At 33.1% G+C, this 24049-nt stretch overlaps 1 protein-coding gene across 1 annotated transcript in view; it reads left to right on the forward strand.

The window, feature by feature from the left end:
* Chd9 (chromodomain helicase DNA binding protein 9) overlaps positions 1-24049 on the forward strand; it is a 182754-nt gene that overhangs the window by 73672 nt on the left and 85033 nt on the right. Inside the window, exons 3-4 of the mRNA XM_077793223.1 lie at positions 6104-6435; positions 20359-20470. Coding sequence (XP_077649349.1) covers positions 6104-6435; positions 20359-20470 — 444 coding nt within the window. The remainder of the gene's footprint in view (positions 1-6103; positions 6436-20358; positions 20471-24049) is intronic.

Raw genomic sequence — 24049 nt, forward strand, 5'->3', positions numbered from 1 at the left:
AGCCCTATATCTAAAAATCTGATTCTGTTACTTGTCTCTGTATAATCGCTTTTTTCTAATCCTTTACATAAAGTTTAGATATTTTAGCATAATTTATAACACTTTGATAATCTAACATATTCATTTAAATTCTTATTGCTTATCATTCTCCCACATGATTCTAATTTACTCACACTAAACTAATTGTTATTACAGAATACTACTTCTAAACTGTATTATGTTAAATAACAAAGTGTACCCAAAAATGGAATATTCATCACCCAGGTACAGCAGCCATTAATTTATGGCCACCATTTATTTCATTTAAATTATTCTCTCTCATACACTCACGTGCTCTGTTGATGTTTATGGAGCATATCTCATTCATATAACTTCATTTGTAAATATTTTAGTTTATATATGAAAAAAAAGATTTGTTTATTCATTTTGTATTCCTGGGATTGAGGAGTATCTGGGCAACTTAACAAGACCCTGTCTAAAATTAATAAGCAAAAATACCCAGGGATGTAGCTCAGCAGTATAGCACTCTTGAGTTTAATCCCTAGGGCTAAAAAAAATAACAATTAAAAAAAAAGTAAGTAAAGTGAAATAATCACTCCATTTTGATCAGAAACACTGAAATCAAATATAAGGGCATAACTCAGAAAACAATTTTTACATTATAATTTGTTCTTTGATCTATTTTCTCTCCTCTTTAAAAACAAGTTTGTTTGTTTGTTTTTGGTAACTTGGAGAAAAATGTTGTATGTATTAAGAACCACCCGCTGCCGCTTTCAAAAAACCCTGATATTTGATACATATTACTAAAATAAACTATGAATTTATTTTTTAGATGATTGATTTAATATGAATATTTAAGTAATGTATAGGCTTCTGTTTTTTAAACAAGGATATTAAGAACTGGCACACCAAGTGACTATAAACAATTTAAGAGAAAAAATTCCTTATAAAATTATTATTATAACAAATTCTTATTAAGATTTTCTGTATCTATTTCTTTTCATTGTAGTGTTTTTAACTTGAATTTTTCTGTTTACTTCCCTGACACCACTCTATCCTGACTCATCTTACTATTCTTTCATTTTCTTTTTGTTTTCCTTCATTAACCCCTCTTTCTCTGTAGAGTTTCATTCCTGGTTATTCTACATTGTCTTTCTACACATTCAAAATCATTCTTACTCAAGTCTTGCTAAATGTTTCTTTCTCATCTTCTTCCATTGTAACCTCCTTGTACCTAGACCCCGAAGCCTGAAGACTGACAGTCCTCTCTCATGAGAAAATTGGAAGATTTTTAGCTACAGTGCTACTAATATGTATTTTGTTGAAAATTACTTGTTTGTTTTTCCTAAATTTGGAAATTTTTAATTTTTACTCATGTCTACATACTAGTGATTCAATAATTTTACTTACTTTTATGCAACTAAAACGGCTCAATACCTCAGTGTTGGAGAGTGAGTAGGTGGGAAAATTTCAAGAACAGGCAACAATCCCTATTCAAATTCAAAACCTCTGATTTTAGACCAAATCTCTGCTGCTTCCCCTCATGAAGGAAAAGGGAACTACCACATGGCAAAAACATTCTGATTCCTCAGAGTATGAAATTCATCCACAAGGTTTAAATACCGTCCTATTTTGTTTTATTTCATATTTACAGTGCTAGCCTTGACATACTAAATATACATTATTACTTGCTTTTTGGTCATGATTTGAAAAATACTCATACTGTAAATCCTTGAGATTCCCCAATACTAAAATATGATGTCCAGGGTTTTCCATTTATACTCCTATTTGTCAAAGTATTGCATATATTAGCTGTTTTCTTTTTTTTTTATTGGTTGTTCATTAGCTGTTTTCTTATGATTTCTTTTTCTTGTTTTGTGAATATTTGATATGATTAATGTATGTACCTTTTTGTATTTTAAAAATCATTTAACATACAGGTATTTGGGGAAGAAGGCCTGTGAATTTGTTTTAAATTTTTAAAATATCTTGTATTTGAAATTATCAGAAACTTAAAATGCAATTATAGTACCACAAAATTCCTTTACTCCATTTGAGAGTAGGTTGCAGACCTGACCTTTTGTTACCCTTAAAGACTATAATGTATATTTTATACAGGAGGATATTTCTCCAGGTAATCACACATGGGTAATTAATACAACCAGATGCTCTGGGGACTGAGAAGAGAAAAATAAAATAAAACACAATTAAGTAGATTTGACAGAATTTGCATTCTGTTTAGATGGGGGAAAGGAACCCAAGAACTTTAATATAGTATGTTTTTGTCTGTGTGTGAATTGGGCAATGATTTGATATTCAGGATGTTTAGTTACTTAACACCTTGGTGTTAATATTCTATGAGAATAGAGTTCTGTATTCTAGTAGCAGAAGGAATATTTGATCACAGATTCACTTAATATTACTGTTAATATTTTTAATAATAATAATTAATATCAATCTATTGTTAATATTTATTATTAAGCAATTGGGATTTTGAATCCGGTAATAGAATCGATTGAAAAGTTTTTGTAGGAGAAGTAAGATATTTTGGAGTTCTTGGTTCTGTGAATAGAATATCAGTGAGTTAAGGGTAAAGAAAGAGCAGGGTAATCTACATCTTCTCCCCCTCCCCCTCATGGTATCAAGGCTTAGGTTCAGGGCCTTGGATTTACTAAGCAGAGGATCAAGTCCCAAATTTCCAATTGATAGAGCTCTTCATTTCATACTCAGTATGAAAAGAACTAACCCTTCTCTCTCTCTCTCTCTCTCTCTCTCTCTCTCTCACACACACACACACACACACACACATATAAACACACACACACACACATTCCCTTTTGGGGGAGGGGCAGGTACTGGAGATTGATCCCAATGGGGTTTAATCCCTGAGCCACATCCCAGCCATTTCTATTTTTTGTTTTAAAATAGAGTCTCACGAAGTTACTGAGGCTGACCTTGAACATGCAATTCTCCTGCTTCAGCCTCCTGAGCTGCTGTGATTACATACATGTGCCACCACAGTCAGCTTTATAGAATTGCTTGAAGATTGAGACAATATATATGAAATATTAGGAATAGGACTTGGCATTCTAAGCAAGTTTTAGTTCTTACATTGACTGATCAATTGATTGATTTTAAGAGTGGGGATTGACCCCAGGAATGTGATAACTTTACCCCAAAATATATATTTTTTTTAAAAAAAATATATTTGGTACTGGGTCTTTCTGAGTTACCTAGGCTAGACTCAAATTTATGATTCTCCTACTTTAGCTTCTCAAGTTGCTGGGATTATAGGTGTGTGCTACCATGCCCTGTCATGCTTTTAGTGATATTATTGATATCAAGTTTGTAATTGTTAATTTCCTTTTACTATTTTGTAATGCTACAGTGAGAGTATTTCTCAAAGGGCATTATGTATGACAGATCATCTCAGCTACTCTGAAGTCTGAAGCTGCAGAATCTCAAGTTCTGCCAGCTTGGCCAAAATAAAATAAAAAGGGCTGGAGTGTAGTAGTTTCGTGGAATAACATTTGCCTAGCATGTGGGAAGTCCTGGATTTCATCCCAGGCACCATAAAAAAATAAAAATTAAAAAATAAATAAATAAATAAATAAATGTCTCTCATTTGGGCCCATCCCCATTCTATTCATTATCTATTATTACCCACTTACCATTCAGGAGTAAATTAGTTAATGCATGCAAAGTACTTAATAACTTGGCACTTAGTAAGTACTAAGTGTGTTCAGTCTTATGATTTTTTTCATGGATGATCTCTAGGTCAGTGAGATCCTTTTGTTGCTTTTAATGGTTCTTTTTTGCCTTTAATCTTTTCTCATGCTGTCCAGATTGATCTTTCTAGGACACTGTTCAGATAGTGCTGATCTCTGTTTTGTGACCTTTGGTGCCCAGAAAGAAAAACAAAAACAATACAGTGTGCTTTGGTAGCCATATCAGATGACTAGCCAAGACCAACCGAAAAAATTGGCATTAATGAAAAAAGGTAAAGTGAAATTTTGTTTTAGCTACTTAGAGACATTACTAAAATAGTCTCAATTTTTTCTAAACAGAAAAGTTGTAACAGTGATCAAATTCAAGTGGACTTGCTATTTATTTTTAGCAAAGAATTGAACCTAAAATTTTATCTGAAAAACAGCAGTTCAATTAAAATAGAATATCAGGAGTAAAAGTCAATTACTTAAGTGTTCATTTGCATGTCCTGTTCATAATACTTTGCACATCTTTAGGTATTTTCAATATTTTAAATATTTCACAGTTTTATGAAGATGTCATGTAAAATTATTTTTCTCAGTGAAAATTGTATTGTATTTTTAAAAATTGATAGCCACATAAAGTCATTTCACCACAATTGTAGTTTCCAAATTATTTTTTTAATCATTTTTTTGGTATATTTTTTAATAACTTTATTGCAGGAAATGGCAGAGAGAGAGTTAATATGTTACATGGAGGGAAGAACAGTCCATTGGGGGTTAAATTGCAGAGTCTAATGGAATAATAACTGGTAGCACCATCTGCTGGCCTACTTCCGCAGAAGGAGTCAGTATTTTTAACGACATCTCTAATATTCATGCTGATGCATTTTGATGCTTTGTGCATTCATTTCTTTCTGTGCTTTGTTGGAATCTGGCTATCTGCTTACAGCTATTGAGGAAACTCAGCTTTTTAGGAGGGTTTATAGTCTTTATCATTCCTAAATAGGATGAACAGTAGATATAAACTTGCCAAGGCAGAAATGTGTTGATAAATCAAAATGTGTATTTGTGGAGGGTTGTGCATCTCTTGGTTGCAGCTTGCTAAATAGGCCATTTAGGATTCTTCTTTCAATGCTTTTTTCTTGAGCACTGCCTGGGGTGGTGAAAAAGCAGAGGGCAAGCCTTTGTCTGACGCCAAAAATGTCTTCAGTGAAGAGGCCAAGAGGAAGGGTAAGTGAAAGCCTGAATGAGTGGGAGGAGGAGGGGTTCTTTGGGCTAAAAGGCTAATGGGATTGAATAACCTTCCTTATTACTGGCTGCTGCTGCGGGAGTCGTACTGCATCGCCATCTTGAGCTTGTTGCTGTTTTCTGGAGTCTTGGTTATTTGTTATAGCCTGTAGGCCTTAAGGTGGCATTTTAGTGAGCAATTCTAAGCCCTCCTTCTTTTCCCAGTGCTGCAGCACTGCTATGAAACCTTTGATGAGGCAGGTATAGAAAAGAAACCGGTGAAACACACTGGAATCAGCATGAAAATGTGTTTGGAAATTCCTGATGTTTTTTTTCTTTGCTATAGTCAGAGGCATGTTTACGGGTAAGAACATAACAAAACTGTAATCTAAGTATGTGGATGAATGTGTGTTTGACAAGGAAATTCTTTTTTAAATGCTCTTGATCTGCTTCCTGTGATACTGCTAAAATATTAATAATCTTAATGTAAAACTATAAAACTTGTTTCTTTCCCATAGTGCTTGAGCAAAATAATTATGATACAGAAAAAGGGAAAAAAATCTACTTAACTCTTTAATGGGAAAACTAAAACTTTCTCTAATTTTAAGTATGAGAATGTCTGTTTACTAACTATTGTGTTGCTACATTAAAATGATTTAAATGATTTCAGGTTCTCATTCTAGTTTTAAAGTAGAGGCTTTGGTTTTTTAAAAAGCCATAATAAACTATAAAGAGTAATGATTCCAAATTAAAATTGCTATTTTAAATGTATTAATAATTTTCAGAGTTTTAGAGTGGAGAGGAAAGAAAAAACTTTAATTCCAATTGAACAGAATATTTACAGGACAAAATTTTAACAAGTTACATGTACAGGACAAAATCTGGATCAACTAATGAACCAATAATGCTATGAAAATATCAATGAATCTATATTCATCCTTCCTTAACCTTCATTTTCAAAGCAGCAGTTGGGCTGTTTATACTTTTACTGATTTCCAGATAAGCAAAATATCTTAATTTTAAATTTGTTTGTAGTACTCGCATATTTGCTCATGTAATTTTACTTCTCTATTTAAGCTTAATTTAAAAATTTCAGATATTTATGTCAGTTGTTTTTATAATATACTTTGGTGCATTCCATAAAAACAATATTTTGGTTTCCCTAGCCTCCATCTTCCAAGAAGAATGATGGTTCTGGGACATATACTAAGTTGCAGAATACCCAGGTGAGGGTCATGTCTGAGAAGAAGCAGAGAAAAAAGGTGGAATCAGAAAGCAAGCAAGAAAAGGCTAATCGTATAATATCAGAGGCCATAGCAAAAGCAAAGGAGCGCGGGGAACGCAATATTCCACGAGTAATGAGCCCTGAAAACTTTCCTAGTGCTTCAGTTGAAGGCAAAGAGGAAAAGAAAGGTAGAAGGACAAAATCCAAGCCAAAGGACAAAGACAACAAAAAAACAAAAACTTGTTCTAAGTTAAAAGAGAAGACAAAAATTGGGTAAGTTGTTATTATAATTAATTTATTTTAATTTTTGTTAAAATGCAGGCATTTTATCTTCTGCTTTTGAGAATGACATGTTTACTACAACATTAGAGTTTTATATTACTGGATATCATGTGTACCTTATTTTCTTTTTTTTTTTTTTTTTTTTTTTTAAAGAAAGAGTGAGAGAGTGGGAGAGAGAGAGAGAGAGAGAATTTTAATATTTATTTTTTAGTTCTTGGCAGACACAACATCTTTGTTTGTACGTGGTGCTGAGGATCGAACCCGGGCCGCACGCATGCCAGGCGAGCGCGCTACCGCTTGAGCCACATCCCCAGCCCCCTTATTTTCTTTTTTGAATGAATTGGGCCGTATTTTAGGACATACTAAATTTTACTATTCTGTGAATGTAGCTTTTTGTGTATTAATTTTAGTGAAAGAATATGAAACAAGGGGAAAAAATCCATATGGCTGTGGATTTTACTTTTTATTTTTTTCAAATTTACTTTGTTTACAAACATGCATCATAATTCTTTAAAATATTTCTTTACCACTTAATTCTACCATATCACTGCACCTTGCCCTTCAGAAACATTAAGTACAATATTTTCTCAAAATCAACAACTTTGGGCTAAATGGAATGGCAGTAGAACTAAGACCATGTAAGTCAACAATAACAACTAGCTCTTGGCTCTTTCTGACTTACTCCCATGTAAGTTTATGGATTAAAGAGGCCAGGTGAGGATTAATGCTCCAAGATAATTTAAAGGACAAAGATTGCTGTAAGAGAGTAATTTAATTCTATGTATTTTTATTTGTTCAACACATTTTGAAAAAATAGAATATAATAAGAGTTATGGCTTTATATGTATGTTTTACCAGCAAGGATAAGCATTACCTAAGGCTAACATAGTTTAGGATTGTTTTTGCATGACTATTTGGTCATTCTCTAAGACTTGATGGGCAATTTTACCTGAAGTGCTTTTACTGAGTTTCTTCTTCTTTAAAAAAAGAAAAAAATGTAGACAATGAAGAAAGAATTCCCTTGTTATTAAGATCTTCATTTGCTTAAGAAATTATTAATACATTTTGTAGATATTTAGAATTTTAAAAAAATTGTAAACCAATTGAATTCTTACCATTTTAAATGCAGCCACCAAATTGAATGTTTTAGTTTGGTTGTGATATTCTTCAATCGAAACCATTAATTAATATTGGCTCTTATTGTAATAGATTAATAAGTAGCTTTTGATTTTGCATTTTATTTGCAGACAGGTAAAATGGAATTCAGAAGTTAGATTTCTACCCATTTATTTCTTAAGTTTTCAGTATGAAAGTATTTTATTTTTCCATACTTACGACTAGTTTCAATTCAAGAAACCCATATTTAATCTCTTGCTATATTAAAAATTAATATGAGGTTTTCCAGTTTTAATTTCTATAGTGATACAAGCAGAGTAGTGTCCTGTTCAGAAGGATAGCACTCTGAAAAACAATACAAGAAGAAAATAGTTGATAAATTTCGAAAGTTATAGTTACTATTTTAAAGTAAGTTAATTTAGTTGGAAGTAGTAACACTGTAGCAGGTAGATTATTCGCAGTAAATTTTAATATTAATCAGTTTAGTGCCTTTTTTTTTTTTTTTTTTTTTTTTGGTGGTGCTGGGAATTAGAACCCAGGGCCATGGGCTTGCAAGGTAAGCATTCTACCAGCTGAGCTATATCCCCAGCCATAGTGCTTTGATTTTAGTGGTGGCAGACTCTAGAAAACAGAAAAAAGAATTATGATAGAAATAACTTTTTTTTTTCCATTTTGTTTAAATACATGGTGAAATACTGACTTAGAGCCTTGTGCATGCTTGGCAAACACTTACTATTGAATATATGCCCAGTTTTAGGCCTTTTTGGTAGAGATAGGTAAATAAATTTCTCAGATAAGTAAATAAATTTGAATCTTGCCTATATTTTAGAATAAAACAATCTTGATTGTCTTTATCAGCTAAAGACAAAAGGTTATGATCATGTTGGAGGAAAAAACATAATTGGAATAAGTGAAATTCGTATATAACCCAGAGTTCTATTGTTAGTGTGGATTATAATATTTCATTACTGTTTATTCCAGCAAGCAACTGTAAATTTTGAACTTGCTGTTTTTAATTTTTATGTAGAGAATTATCATTTTTCTTAAGATCAGTTGTATCATTTTAACTAGCAGCATTTTATGATATATGAAACATTTTTAAACTTTTACTTTTCTAGTTTTAGAAGAATTGATCTGCTAATATAAAATTATTGATATCAGTTAATTGAAAGGCAGTGTATGTTGCAACTTAACCACTAACAGTATGAATGAAAAATTTAAGAAGTAAATTGTCAACAATAATTTATGGTTGATGTACAGTCAGTTCAAATTTATTTAACTCAGATTATGTTTTAATCTGAGAAGATTAATCTGAAGAAAAACAATACTGCTATTATTCCCTTTGCTTGCAAGTGTGTTTGAAATCTTTTATCACTATTGTATATTGATTTTTTTTCAATGAAAGGAATAGAATGTCCTTTTCAGAGTATTCTCATAGTCTTATTTAATTTTTATAATAATTCTGTACCTTACGGTAGGCATTTCAATTCAGTATGATAATATAGTTAAATTTTTAGCTCTGAAACCAGCTGCATTTGTTCTATTTCCAGTTTCATTAATTACAAGTAGTATAAACCTGAGCAGACAAGACACTTAACCTCTAATCTGTAAAATGGGAATAATAACAGTAGTTGCCCTACAGTGTTATTGTGAAAACAAAATAAGTTAATAACATTTAAGACTTATAAAACAATATCTGGAACATGCTTGGTGCTTATAAAGCATTTGTTGTTAATATTTTCTGAGACCATAGATAGCATGCATTTATTTATGGAAAAAGCCAAGACTAGGAGTTACACACTTTCCTGTAAGTTTATACTCACTCAGGTACCTGGGTTCTCTTTCTCTTAAATCTCCATTCCTAAATCAAATAGAAGTGGGGTGCTGGAGGACACATACCAGTTATCACACTTTGGTTGTGTGTGTTGTTTGTTTTTTTTTGTGGTTATGGTTCTGGAGATGGAACCCAGGGCCTCATACATTCTAGGCAAGTGCTTTACCACTGAGCTGTACCCCCAGACCAATGATAGTGACTATTTTCTGAGTGCAGGTACTGTGAATTGGACCTGGGGTGCATTTCCCTAGTCCTTTTATATTTTATTTTGAGACAGAGTTGCCCTGGCTGGTCTTGAACTTGGGATCCTCCTGCGTCAGTTTCCCAAGTACCTGGGCTTACAGGAGTGGGCCACCATACCTACTTTGGTTGCTACTTTTTAAGGAAGATGATAGATTAATCATTAATGGCTATTTTTCTTATAAGTGTGCTACAGCTTATCTTGTTAACTAAAGTGGAATTTGGGATGGTAAGGAAATTTTGTTTGAAATATGCCTGAAATTTAACAAGAGTTAGATTCTAAAATGGTTTTAAAAATGTAAATAAATAAATAAATATTCTCATAGCTATATAAGTTTAATCAGTTATAGTCCTTTGTGATTAACTTTTTATTACTCATAATTTTATTTATTACAGAAATACTTTTTTTTGAGAATTTTTTTTAATATTTATTTTTTAGTATTCGGCAGACATAACATCTTTGTTTGTATGTGGTGCTGAGGATTGAACCCCGGTCGCACGCAGTCAGGCGAGCGCCCTACCGCTTGAACCACGTCTCCAGCCTCCCGAAATACTTTTTATCAAGTATTAGAAGTAGCCTTTTTTCTTTAGTTACAGCGGGAAATACCTGAATTTTTGTCTGTTTTGAAATACTTGGGATTAAACCCACGTGTGCTCTGTCACTGAGACACATGCCTGGTTCTTTTTATGTTTTATTTGAAGGAGTGCTTTACTAAATTGTAGTGGCTGGCCTCAAATTTGCTATCTCCTTACTGGGATTACAGGTGTGTGCCACCAGCTCCTTTTTCTTTTTGAAGGTTCAAATGACTAAAGTAGAGGTCAGGGATGTAGCTCAGTGGTAGAGTGCTTGCCAAACATGCGCAAGGTGCAGGCTTTGATTCCCAGCATGAAAAAATAAAAATAAAATCCAAAAATCTCAGCCAGGCACTATGGTATACACCTCTAATCTAAGTGACTCAGAGGTTGAATCAGGAGGACAGCAAGTTCAAGGGTAGCCTCAATATAAAAAATAAGGCAGACTGGAGATGTATCTCTATAGTAGAACAATCCCCAGTTTTACAAAATAAAAAATTTAAACAGGGCTGGGGTTGTAGCTCAGTGGTAGTGTGCTCGCCTAGCTTTCGTGAGGCACTGGGTTCGTTCCTCTGCACAACATAAAAATAAAAACAATAAAGTCCATCAACAACTAAAAAAAAAATTGAAACAAAAGAGGAAAGAAGAAAATAACATTTGTTTGTATATACCATTACATATACACATGTGTATGTGTCTTTTTAAAAAAAGAACATGCTAGAGAGAGATTTCTATCCATATAATAAAATTGGAAGGAAAAAATAAGATTGAATAAAACCTGAGGGGGAAAAAAAGGAGGAATCATTACAAATTATCACTCCATGTTAATAAGATGACACATGAGCCAATGATTATAATTTTTTCAAAACAATAGGAATTTTGAAACTTCTGCTTGAATAGAATATAAATACACTATTTAATTAATTTTTTCTTTGTGCCTTATAAGTAAAAACCCAGTTGTAAAAATACATGTCATTAATTTATTATGTATTTTTATTAGTAGTGTTTATATAAGTTCTATAATTTTTCAAAGCCAAGCAGATAAAACGCACTATTAATGTCACTGCTTTTATCTAAATTATAATACTTGGTTAAAAATATGAAACATTATTCTGCAGAAAGAGTTGATATAGGGCCTGGGGTTATAGCTCAGTGGTAGAGCACTTGCCTAGCATGTGTGAGGCACTGGGTTCAATCCTCAGTACCACATAAAAACAAATAAATAAAACAAAGGCATTGCGTTCATCTATAACAAAAATTTTTTTAAAAAGAGTTGATAAATATGTTGCTGTGAGTTTCAGTCAAAATTTACATTTTCAGAGCTGGGGATATAGCTCAGTAGAGTGCTTGCCTCACATGTACAAGGTAAAATTTTCAATTTTATGAATTATATCTTTACATGATCTAGTAAGGTTTATCATAGGAAAAGATAAATAAAATAAAAGATATTGAATCTAAGATGTCATCGATTATAAGACACATCATTATTTTTGTTCATTTAATTCCATGTGGTACTGGTGATTGAACCCAGGACCTTGCATATACTAGGCGGTGCTTTACCACTGAGCCATATCCCCAGGCCTTTTTAAAAACAATTGTTTTGTGACAGTGTTTAAATTGCTAAGCAAGGCTAGCTTTGAACTTGTGATCCTTCTGCCTCAAACTCCAGAGTTGCTGGGATTACAGGTATGCAGCACTGTACCCAGCAAGATGGACCATTATTTTATGTCAGTAAGAGAAAAATCTCCCTAATCTCCCTAGTTGCTGAGATTACAGGCCTGGGTCACCATAATTGGTTCAGTTAGTATATTTTTTTCATTCTTTGTAAAAGGTTATACATGACAGTAGAATGCATACTGACATATCATTTAATTCAGTCTTTTGAAAACAATGATGTCCAACTTTAATCAGGAAATAATAATAATCCAAGTTACCAAAAGTTTGCAATGTTGCTTTCACATATTCAAGGATTACAATTTAAACTAAATTGAAGAAAAGTAATAAAATTTATCTTTGACATTTAAAATAACCTCAATTCCTTTCTTTTGGCTTGCAAAGAAAAAATAATGTGAATATAAATAGTATTGTCTATTTTTTCACTTATGATGAATTGGATATATTAATTATTATAAATGGACTAATTGGTTTAGATTCATTGTCCATTTGTTGCAATGAGAGAATCAACAGGAGGCAATTATAGGTTGACACATTTAGAAAACACAACTTGTTACACAGCATCTAATAACTTGTGGGCAGAATTTGGATGAGTGCATAAATTGCATCTAAAAACAAGTATAGACATGTCAGGTATAAACCTTGCAGTTTTCTAGTGGCTATATTTATTAAACAAATTAGGATTTCAAATTCATACCTTAGTTTCAATTGCCCTTTTCTATCAGAAACAAACTATGTTTTGATATTTAGTTTTTTTTTTACTTGCCTGAATATCTGTTGCTGTAGTTTGCTAATACTGATTAACAGATCCTGTTTGTGTTTTTAAAACTCAAAACTTTGTGTAAAGCCTTTGTTATTAATTTGTTCTATATTACTTTATTACTTTCCTTTGGAAATATATCTTGTTAGATAATAAATTGTCACTTTATTTGAAGAATGATTTATAGTAACCTTTTATTTTTGTTTATAATGAAATTTTAGTTTAGAATTAATATAGGAAACTAACCTTTAGAAGAATGGGATGTTCTGTGGCTGTTAGGTATTTTGTTTAATTATATTATTTGTATTCTTTTCAATTGTCTGATTTTCATTAGGTAATATTTGTGGCTGTCTTTTGCTATTGTGGCTATTGTGCAGACAGTAGAGATTTCTGATTGTTCCTGAGACAGATAGCTGGGCTGGGGATATAAGTCATTGGTAGAGTGCTTGCCTAGCAAGTTCAAGGCCCCTGGATTCAATCCTGGATACTGGGGCTGTGGGGTAGGGGGGGTGGTCAGATAAATCATTGTTAATGATTTACTAAAAGATTATATGGTTTCGGATTTCTCTTTATTCATTAAACCATGTTTATTGGTATTAAATCTTTATTCACAGGTTGAAGTATATGTGCCACTTTATCTTAAAATCAGTAAGATACGTTGGAAATAGAAATCTAGGAATAAAGGGACCTTTTGTTGTTTTATTAGACTGGCTTTGGCAGTTTGTTTCACCTTTTGGAGCTGAGCTTTCTTTCTCTGTGTTTCAAGACCAATATCTTCTTTGTCAACTTTAGAATTTTTCTCAGAATCAACTGAGATATTGGAGTCAAAGAGATTATGCAGTTTTAAGTGTTCTATAAATATTAAATAGTTTTATTATCCTGAATATTTGTTTCTAGCATTTCCTGTATTCCCAATTCTTTGTGTCAATGGTTCCCAAACCTGGTGGAGCATCAGAATCTCTTGGGGTTATATTTTTAAAGTCATATTGGAATCCCACTTATTAAATATGAAACCTGGGGTTGGGACTTGCACATCTGCTTGCACATTTGTTTTTTGGTTGTTGTTGATTTTTTAAAAAATAATTTTAGACTTGCAAAAATAGGTCAGAGTTCCTGTTCCAAATTTATACAATCCTTTTACTAATTCTGTTAACTAATCCTCATACAGATGTTGTTAGTTTTTCCTTTGTTGTTGTTGTAGATTTCCTATTGGGCCCTAATCCAATTCAGGATCCCACACTTCATTTTGTTTTCATGTCTCCTTAAACTCCTTTTAATTGGCAATAATTCCTCAGTCTCTGTCTTTTATGATTTTTTTACTTTTTTTTTTTTTTTTTTTTTTTTAATGTTACTGGGGATTGAACCCAAGTTCTTATACACTGGTGAGGCAAGCGCTTTACTACTGAGCTACATCTCCAGTCCTGGGTTTTCATTTATGAAGCATATTGGCCAGTTGTTTTGCAGAAAGTCTTTTGACGTTTCCTCCTGAGGAATCTGTTTTGCTTTGTTTTGTTTTGATCCAACTAGGAATTGAACCCTGGGACACTTTATTACTGAGCTACACTCCCAGTCCTTTTAATTTTTTATTTTGCAATGGGGTCTTGCTGAATTGCTGAGACTGGCCTTGAATTTGTAGATTCCTGCCCCGCCTACTCAGCCTTCAAGCACCCTGGGATTAAGGGCATGCACCACTGAAGCTTGTTGAAGTTTTTATTTTTATTTTTATTTATTTATTTATTTTAATATCTTTATTTTGTTTATTTATTTTTACTTTAATATCTTTATTTTGTTTATTTTTATGAGGATCAAACCCAGTGCCTCACATGTGTAAGGCAAGTGCTCTACCACTGAGCTACAGCCCCAGCCCTTGAGGTTTTTATTTAATGGGATTTAAGTTTTTAAGCAGCTACTTAGATATTATATCAGAACATTTGTTTTACATAATTTATTTAGCTAACCCATCATGAAGAAAATGCCTTTTAAAGCAGTGTATTAAAGAATATTAATAGACTTTGATTTGCATTTCATGTGAAGTTCTTAAGAATGGAATTCTCTTTTGATTAGTGTAAGATATCCATTAATGGTGGCAATGGACAGCAAGTGAGAAAGTGCATCAAATATATATTCCTACTGCCCAGTTTTATTTATTGAGCTTGCCATCTGTAGAATTACCTGAGGTTTTATCAAATAATCACAAGGAAAATAATGGATATCCTTAGGAGGAGGTTATTGGTTGAAGAAGAGGCATGGGGGAGCTTATGAAAAACCAATTTCTTGTTTCTTGATATGGAAGCTAATTATATAATTTAAAAAAAATTCATTGATTTTTTTATATATACACTTTTCTGAATTTACATCATAGTTTAATATTAGTAAATTGTTGTACTCTTAAATTTATGGAAAATGAGGTATTAGATTTGGGGGGATTTTGAGATTATGATACTTGTGAAGTATCCGTGAGAGTCTGGCTATGTGAGTCTGAACTTTGGGAGAAAAGTCTAAAGTGGATATAAAAATATTCAACTTCTAGGTGGCAGTAAAGAATATTATGTGTCTAGTAATGATGGGGACACATTCTGAGAAATGTGTTATTAGGTGATCTCCTCCTCTCCCACTTTGGTGATGAGGATTAATCCTAGGTCTTTGAGGATGCTAAGCATTCACTTTAGCACTGAGCTACACCCCCAGTCCCTTGGGGGTGATTTTGACCTTGTGTTAACATCATAGAGTGTACTTAGAACAAACATAGATGATACAAGTCAGTCCCTCAACATGATTAAGAGACTGTATATTCAAAATGTATGAGGCTGCTGGTGGTGTAACACAGTATAATGTTTTACAGTAAATGTGGTTTTTTTTTAATAAATAAGTAAGAATATAAAGAATTTAATGATAAAATATAATAATTACAGAAATCAGTAACATGATAATTTACTATCAGGTATTATGAATTACATGTGCTGCCAGTCACATGCATTATAAATAAACCTACTGTGCTGTCAGTTACATATTTTAATCTTATGATTTTAACATATATCTTATAATATATAATCTTATGATTATAATTTATGTGACTGGCAACACAGTAGGTTTATTTGTACTACCATCATCACAAACATGCACTAAGACCAGCAAGAGGTAGTTAGGTGATAGGAATTTTTCAACTCCACAACAATATCTTGGTACCATCATTGTCTGTAGTGTTGTGTGGTGCATGATCATAGGATAAATTACATGTCCCATTTACTACTGTATGTGAAGAGGTAAGAAGTCTGAAGACAGAACTTTGAGAAACACCAAAGTTTGAGGGGCTGGCAGAAAAGACAGCTGAATTCTGTCCGGGCATGATGGCACATACCTGCAATCCCAGCAACTCAGGGGGCTGAGGCAGGAGGAACAACTTCAAGACCATCCTCAGCAGTTTAGCAAAGCCCTAAATGTGTTAGCAAAACCCTATCTCAAAATTTAGAAATGAATAAAGGGCTGGGTTAAGTGGTAAAGTGCCCCTAGGTTCAATCACCAGTACCACCCCTGCACCACCCCCCCAAAAAAAGAACACCATCCTGCTGAAAAATCAATATTCAAGGAATAGATGGAAGAAGAGGAACCGAAACATAGTGAGAGGAAGTTTGACTATTGCATCATGTAGCCAAGGGTACAAAAAAGAAAATGATGATCAGTTAAATGTTGGTACATGGGATTTTAAAATTTTCTCTTGGATTTAGCATTTTAAAGATTTATTTTTTTCTCATGCTTTCAGAGATTTCAGTCCATGGTCACTGAGGGCTTGTGGTGGGCTGGGGCTGGGGCTCAGTGGCAGAGCACTTGCCTAGTATTTGTGAGGCACTGGGTTTTATCCTTAACACCGCATACAAAAATAAATAAAATAAAGGCACACTGTCTGTCTATAACTACAAAAAATATTTTTTTAAAAAAGGTCGTGACTATACACATTGGGAATTTAGACTTTGGAGTGAGGCTAATGTAATTTCTGTCTCTTTTCATACTGTCTGTGTGACTTTAAGCAAGTTATTGAACTTCTCCAAGTGTCAGTTTCTTGTCTCTATAAAATTATACTTGCCTCTCCAACTTGTATAAGCATCTATTGAAGGAAAACATGTAAAGTCAGTGCAGTTGCTGACTCATAGTGAACAATGAATACATGGAAGCTATGAATATGAAAAGTAGTTTCAAGAGTTCAGATTATAGTGGGTTTAGAAACAAAAGTGAAATGACAATCCCTCCTCCCTATACTTAGAATTGAACGGGGACGGGGGTTGGGGGGTGGGGGGTGGATTTTCTACTGAGCTACATTTCCACATTTCCAGCCCTTTTTATTTTGAGACAGAGTAACACATTTGCATAGTGCTTCGCTAAATTGCTGAGGCTGGCCTAGAACTTGTGATCCTCCATCATTAGCCTCCCCAGCCATTGGGATTACAAGCTTGTGCATCCACACCTGGTGCGAAATGACTTTGGAAAGCTGTAGATAAGGAGGAAGGTCAACATCATGTGGGATCTAACGGAAGATGTGACCTCCAGGGAGATTTTTTAGTTGTGAAACCAGAGTAAGGAAAAATGAGTGTCAAAGGAAAGAAATAGGGCTGGGATATAGCTCAGTTAGTAGAGTACATGCCTTGCATGCACAAGGGTCTGGGTTCAATCCCTAGCACCTCAAAACAAAACAAAAAAGAAGGGAAGAAATAAGAAATGAAAGTGGCAAGAGGACCAACCAGTTTCTTAATTTTGTTTCAGAATATCTTTTTGTATTTTCTTTTTTTTTTTTTTTTGAGAGAGAGAGAATTTTTTTAAAATATTTCTTATTTTAGTTTTCGGTGGACACAACATCTTTTTTTTTTTTTTTTTTTTATGTGGTGCTGATGATCGAACCCAGCACTCTGCGCATGCCAGGCGAGTGCGCTACTGCTTGAGCCACATCCCCAGCCCCTCTTTTTGTATTTTCTGGTTCCAACATGAGCTATATATATACTCATGTATATACTCTTATTTACTTTCTTCATACATTCAGAACGTACAGGTAGGATAGCTAGTTGAATTGCCATTATCTTGTTGTACATAGTCGTTACAAGAGTAATGTAGGGAAAAACTCATTGTAAAGTTTTTTTCTTCTCTCACAACTAGTCAGCTAGTCATTAGCCAATTATCGTGGATCTTTCTTCAGTATTTTATTGTGAACTCATGATCCTACCTCAGCCTCCCTAGCCTCTGAGATTATTGGCATGTGCCAACTCACCAGCTGTATCATAGTGCCATGGCCCTGGATTACACTCTTCATCTCTCAACTGAATTTTTATGTATCAATATTTTCTCTGCATTGTACTTTATTTCCATCCAATCACATTGTTCCCTTGTTTAAAATTCTTATATTTTATTGCTTTTTGCTTTTATTTATTCAAAAATATCTCAGTGCCTATTTATTAAATATTTGTTGCCAGTGCTGATAGGTAGATTTTGTTTAAACTCTTACTCTGTGGAGCTTAAAAACTTGTCTTAAAATATAAGTCTTTCGTGTCTTTTCCAGGCCTTCTATAATCTTCACCATATATAATTTTTCAGTTTTCTGCTTCCTCCTTCTGTAATACTCTGTGTCCCTGTCATGCTATCACCACAGCATATTCACCTCACTCTTCTGTGGTATCCCCCTTCCTGGAATGTACCCTGTCTTTTTTTTTCACTACCTGTTACTAATTCAGTTGCTATCTCAAATTTCTGTAACACTATTTTATTTATTTGTTCATTTTTTGGTACTGGGGATTGAACCCAGGAGCCCTTAACCACTGAGCCACATCCCAGCCCTTTTTATATATTGTATTTAGAGACAGGGTCTCACTAAGTTACTCACTTAGGTCTTGCTTAGTTGCTGATGTTGGCTTTGAACTCATGATCCTACCTCAGCCTCCCTAGCCTCTGAGATTACTGGTATGTGCCAACTCACCAGCTGTATCACTTTTAATTTTCAATGAAAGAGGTTACACTGTTCACATTGTTTCGTGTGCTAATATCTACTTTAGCATTTTAGCTATGATCATTCTCTAGTTATGCTATTTTAAGGTTAAAGACTATCACTTCATATTCAATCCCAGAACCTAGGAAAGGGCTGATATTAATTCAAAATAGTTTCTATTAGTTAGGACTGTGCTAAAAAAGGTAACTTACTGTATTAGTAAGCTTTTCATGGCTGTGACAAAATTCCTGAGATAAATGACTTATATGGAGGAAAGATTTATTTTTTCTCATGGTTTCAGAGGTTTCAGTCCATGGTCACTGAGGGCTTGTGGTGGAGCAAAACATCACTGCTGGGAGCATGTGGTAGAGTCTAGGCTTCTTACCCTGTCGCAGATGGGAAGCAAAGAGAGGGAGAATAAGGTGCCAGGGTCCATCCCCCTCAAGTGTGTGAGCCTAATGATCTAACTTCCTCCAATTAGTCCTCACCTCTTAAAAGTTCTCCCACCTCCTAGTAGTGCCATTAGCTAGGCACCAAGCCTTCAAAACATGAACTTATGGGGGACATTTAAGATCTAAACCATGATGCATACATTGTCCTACTTAACTTTTCAAGAGAAGAGGTAGCTATTATACTACCCCTATGTTTACAGGCAAGTAATTTGATTGGTAGATTCAGGGTTTATATCTTTGATCCTGTGATTTCAAAGTACAAGCTGTTAACTTTCAAGCTCTCCCACATTAGTAAATAATTATGGAAGGAATTCTGCAATCTTTCTGATATACCATTCCTAAAAATATTTGGGGGACTTTTCAGTTTTGGGAATATAGGTTATCTAAAGTAGAATTTTGCTTATTAGTAATTAGAATGGTTCATGATTAACATAGTGTTTTAATAATGTGCTGTTAAGGCAGATAAGAAAATATGGGAGCCATGTACTTAAAATACATTCTTAGTTTAGGTATATGTACTTGATATGTTTGAAAATATTTAATAAATACATATAAAGACATATTCATCCTGCAGAAATATAAAAAATGGTTTTCTTTTCTTTTTCCATTGGTGCCACAGAGTAAACTTGGTCACTTAACCACCAAGCCACATACCCAGGCCCGTACCCCACCTTTTTTTTTTTGAGATAGAGTCTTGCTAAGTTGCTGAGGCTGGCCTTGAACTTGCAATCTTCCTGCTCCAACCTCCCAAGTACTAGGACTATAGGTGTCCACCATGATGCCCACCATATTTCTTACTCTTAACATAAATAAAAGTATTAAAGAAAAATTAATTGTAGAATTGTCTTAAATAAGAAAGAGATTACCATAGAGTAGAAAGAAGTAGAGGCTTCCTAGGGCATGGAAGTATTTATGGTCAATAAGTGGAATTTTAGTTTAATAAAAGGTAGGAGTAATAAACAGCTCCTCACTGTCTTATAATCTAAATCTATAATAAATGAATTGGTTTTATGTAATAGTTATTTATATCCTAAAAAGTTAAGTATATCCTAAAAACCAGCTATAGTTCTTGACTACCTTTCTATGCTTATAGGTACGTTAACTATAATATTGATTTTTTGTCCAATTCAGTAGAAGAGAGGTTTAAGTTTTGAAAATGTCTTTATGGATTTCTGAATATTTATTTTTGGACATGCAAGTGGTAGAAACTTTCTTCTAAAGTTTACAATGACAATCTTAATTTGACCCAAAGTGGAAAAACACAAAATTCTTATTGTTTATTCTTTTTCTCTTGACACAGAAAACTCATTATTACATTGGGTAAGAAACAGAAAAGAAAAAATGAATCTTCAGATGAAATATCTGATGCAGAGCATATGCCACCACATACATTCAAAGATCAAGACTCTCAAGTGAGTATTAAAGTTATTTTCTGAGAAATGAACTCTGTTAAGAATTATTTAGGTAGCAAAATACTGCCTTATGTCTACTTACACTGCAGTTTAATACTTAAAATACATTTTATTATGTGGTATAACTTATAGGACAGCATTATTACAATATGCTCCTAGTAGTATTACCATAGAATATTAGATTTGAGAGGAAACTTACATATCCTCTCTAAACCTTTCATTTTCAAGATAATGAAATGAAGCCTTCAGAGGTTAAGTAATAATGCAAAGTCCTTGATGGCTTTTACATGGAGAAGTACCTAGTGGCATTATCCTGTGCTTATTGAGTGATTTTTAAGTGAACTTAATGATAGAATATTCATTTTAAAAATCATATACAAATGACAAAGAAAATGGATTGAGTCATTCTTAGAGACAATTCCTTTAGTCTCCTTCTGTTGAAGAAAAGATAACTGAATATATTAAAAATCCCCTAATATAGACATAAATATTGTGCCTTTTACCTTTTTAAAAAAAATACGTGGATATTAATAATAACCTGTGAAATTACAAAAATATATATGTAGTGAAGGTCATAATAATTCAGGCCACCATCTGCTTTCTAATACTTAAAAACAACTGTAGGCCATAGGGGTGGTGGCAATTGTTGAATTATGGGGCCAGAAAGCCCCTGAATGGCCTTTCTTCTTCCTTATGCAGCTTCTTATCCATTTGGAGAGTAGTGGCTCAAGGCTCCTGGGCTGCTGCAAGAGTTGAGGTAAGGGCAGTGATCAAAGCTCCTAATATTATATGGCCTGGCTTTTACTTCGTATGTTATCCTTAACTTAGGCAAACTTACATTTAACTTATTCAATATGAGAAAATGTAGCTTAATTTTTACTATAATAATGCTGGCCATTTTCCCATATGTAATTACGAAACACTGAAATGGTAGTATAGGTCAACACGTACATTTCTTCCATGCTCTTCAGTATTGTATTAAGTTGCTTTGACAAGCATATTGCTGTAACACCAAAGGGGGGTATTTTCTAATAATCAATTATAAATCTATATTATTGACATTTTAAAGATCTGTGTAGCTTTTAACTACAATGCATTGTCAGGATTTGAACTGTAGAAAACGACTTAAACTTTCTTATCAGGAGGAAATCTACAACTGTGTTTGTTGTAGTATTTAATTTTTTATCTTTAAAGAGTACTTTATAGTTGTACTATATTTAGAAGACTAAATCTTTTTTAATGCCTCTATAGCAGATATCTCATCATAATGTAGTATTAGTTATTTAAAAACATCATTCTTCTGACCTCTTTATATGCAAAATGCTGTGTGCTGATCTGTTACATTCTGTAAGACATAAGAAAAAAGCTAGAAATAAGAAATTACTACAGTTTGTCACTATTTTAAATTGTGTTTTGAAAACATTACAGAGAAAGAAAGCAAGAAAAAAGCATTAGCCAAATATTTGGAGTTTAGGTTAATTTTTATATTTTTAAACTAGTAGAGATACTATATAACACAGGAAAAAATAATTGCTGAGAGTTACTTGGAATGAAGTAATGTGGTATTTCTCTGTACTCTTATGGAGTATAATTTATTAATGAAATCAAGTACAGACCATGGAGTATGCTAGTCTGATATCATAGGATGAGGAAGCAATTTACCATGAATGGTCCTCATTCTATTTTATAAGTGAAAATGATTTTTTCAGACCACTGATCCACCTTTTTTTTTTTTTTTTTTTTGTCATGTTGGACATTGAACTCTGGTGCTTTATCACTGATTTACATCCCCAGCTCTTCTTATTTTGAGACAATGTCTCATCAAATTACCCAAGGCAGCCTCAAATTTGTGATCCTCGTTCCTCATGCTCCTAAATCACTGGGATTACAGGTGTGGGCTACCACACTTAGTTCCTCATTTACTATTAAAAGGCATGTGAGCATACTCAGATGCCTCAGTGACCAGAAAAGAAGCTTTATTATACTTGTTTTAAACATTCTTTATGCTGAGAATCATAGACACCCCCCCCCCAAGGAACAGTAAATATTTCATGTCTTTTTAAAAATAGTAATTGGGAATACTGAGTTTAACAAAGTCCTTTTATTATAACTTTATCCCACCTTCCCTGTCTCCTGTATTAATAAAAATGTTTATTTGGCATTTGAAAATGTAAACATTTTCATGGCCAATGGATGATGACCCCCCCCCAAAAATAAATAAAACAAAATTGGGGCTCAGGGTGTAACTCTGAAGTAGAGTGCTTGCCTAGCATATACGTACTCCTGGGTTCTATATGTCCAACATCCTTCCTATTCACTGAACCCATCCAAAGAAACAGAGTGTAACTAGATGATGAACCATTTTGAAAGTTTTTCCTATGTACTTTTGACTACCATGCATTGCCTTTCTTTCTCTCAATATCGCACTACTTATAAGAGAAAGGGGCAGAAGTATGATGTTACAAAGGCTGCTACTGCCACCTTACTGGACACAGATAACAATTTGCTCCTGTGCTATGCATGGGATGTGGACTAACAAAAGATCTGCCAAATAGAAGACATTGGCAAAAACCAAATGTGTTATTTTGTTGTTTCAATTTCTGGGAAGTATCATGGGAGTTTCACTATATAGAATAAAAAGGAGGAAGGGATAGATTTACTTTGGTAAATCAAGCAATAGAACTGTTGGTTGAGGTGCCTTCAACCCATTAGATTTTGGAGAAGTGTAAAGAAAAATAGTAAAAATTAAGTCCTTTGGGATTTTCAAAACAACCTAAGATTTTGGGTTTTAGTGGGACCATCAAAAAAATATGTAACCTTGTTTTTAAACATTCTCCTTTAAATATAAAAACTTTTGAAACAAATATTAGACACTTAGGGAGGTAAGTAAAACCACGTGTATTTGATTCTTGATTTTAAATTGCTTAGGTTATTTAAAAATTGTGATACTAAATGTAATTCTTTTATTTAAAAGACATTTTATGATGCTTTTATTTTTAGAAAAGCTAGTCAGGTTAGAAATATTGTTTCTTCCTTTATTCAAATTGAATTATTTGGTAAATTTAATAAATATTTTATGTATTTAAGACATTTTATTTTATTCTACTTTAAACAGTTTCATATTTTTGCAAATATTCTCTAATTCTCTAATGTCCTCTAGGATTATGCCCCAACTAATTTGTTAACCAACCTTCATCTAATATACTTTTTAGGTTTGGGGCAAAAATGTGAAAACATCTATAGTTTTAACAATAGTTTATAAAGAAAAGTAGCCCAGCAATAAAGGTATTACTAATAAAATACATTTTGCCTAAGCTGTAAAAGAGTTTTTAAAAAAAAACAACAGACTTTTCTTAAAACTTCTAAAAATAAATAAATAAATATATTATTATGAATATTTGATATTTGAAATTGTGGGGAAATTATAATGGGCAAATTATAATCTTCCTTTAAAAAGAAAAGTAAGAAAAAATTGAGTGTTGAGTATCAATATGAAAATTAATAAAGAATTTGCCAACTATAGAAATAATATTTTTAAAATCTTTGTTTCAAAGATTTTTAATTGTCTAAAACAATAAA

This window comes from Urocitellus parryii, chromosome 15 (genome assembly GCF_045843805.1).
Source record: "Urocitellus parryii isolate mUroPar1 chromosome 15, mUroPar1.hap1, whole genome shotgun sequence".
Lineage (NCBI taxonomy): Eukaryota > Metazoa > Chordata > Mammalia > Rodentia > Sciuridae > Urocitellus > Urocitellus parryii.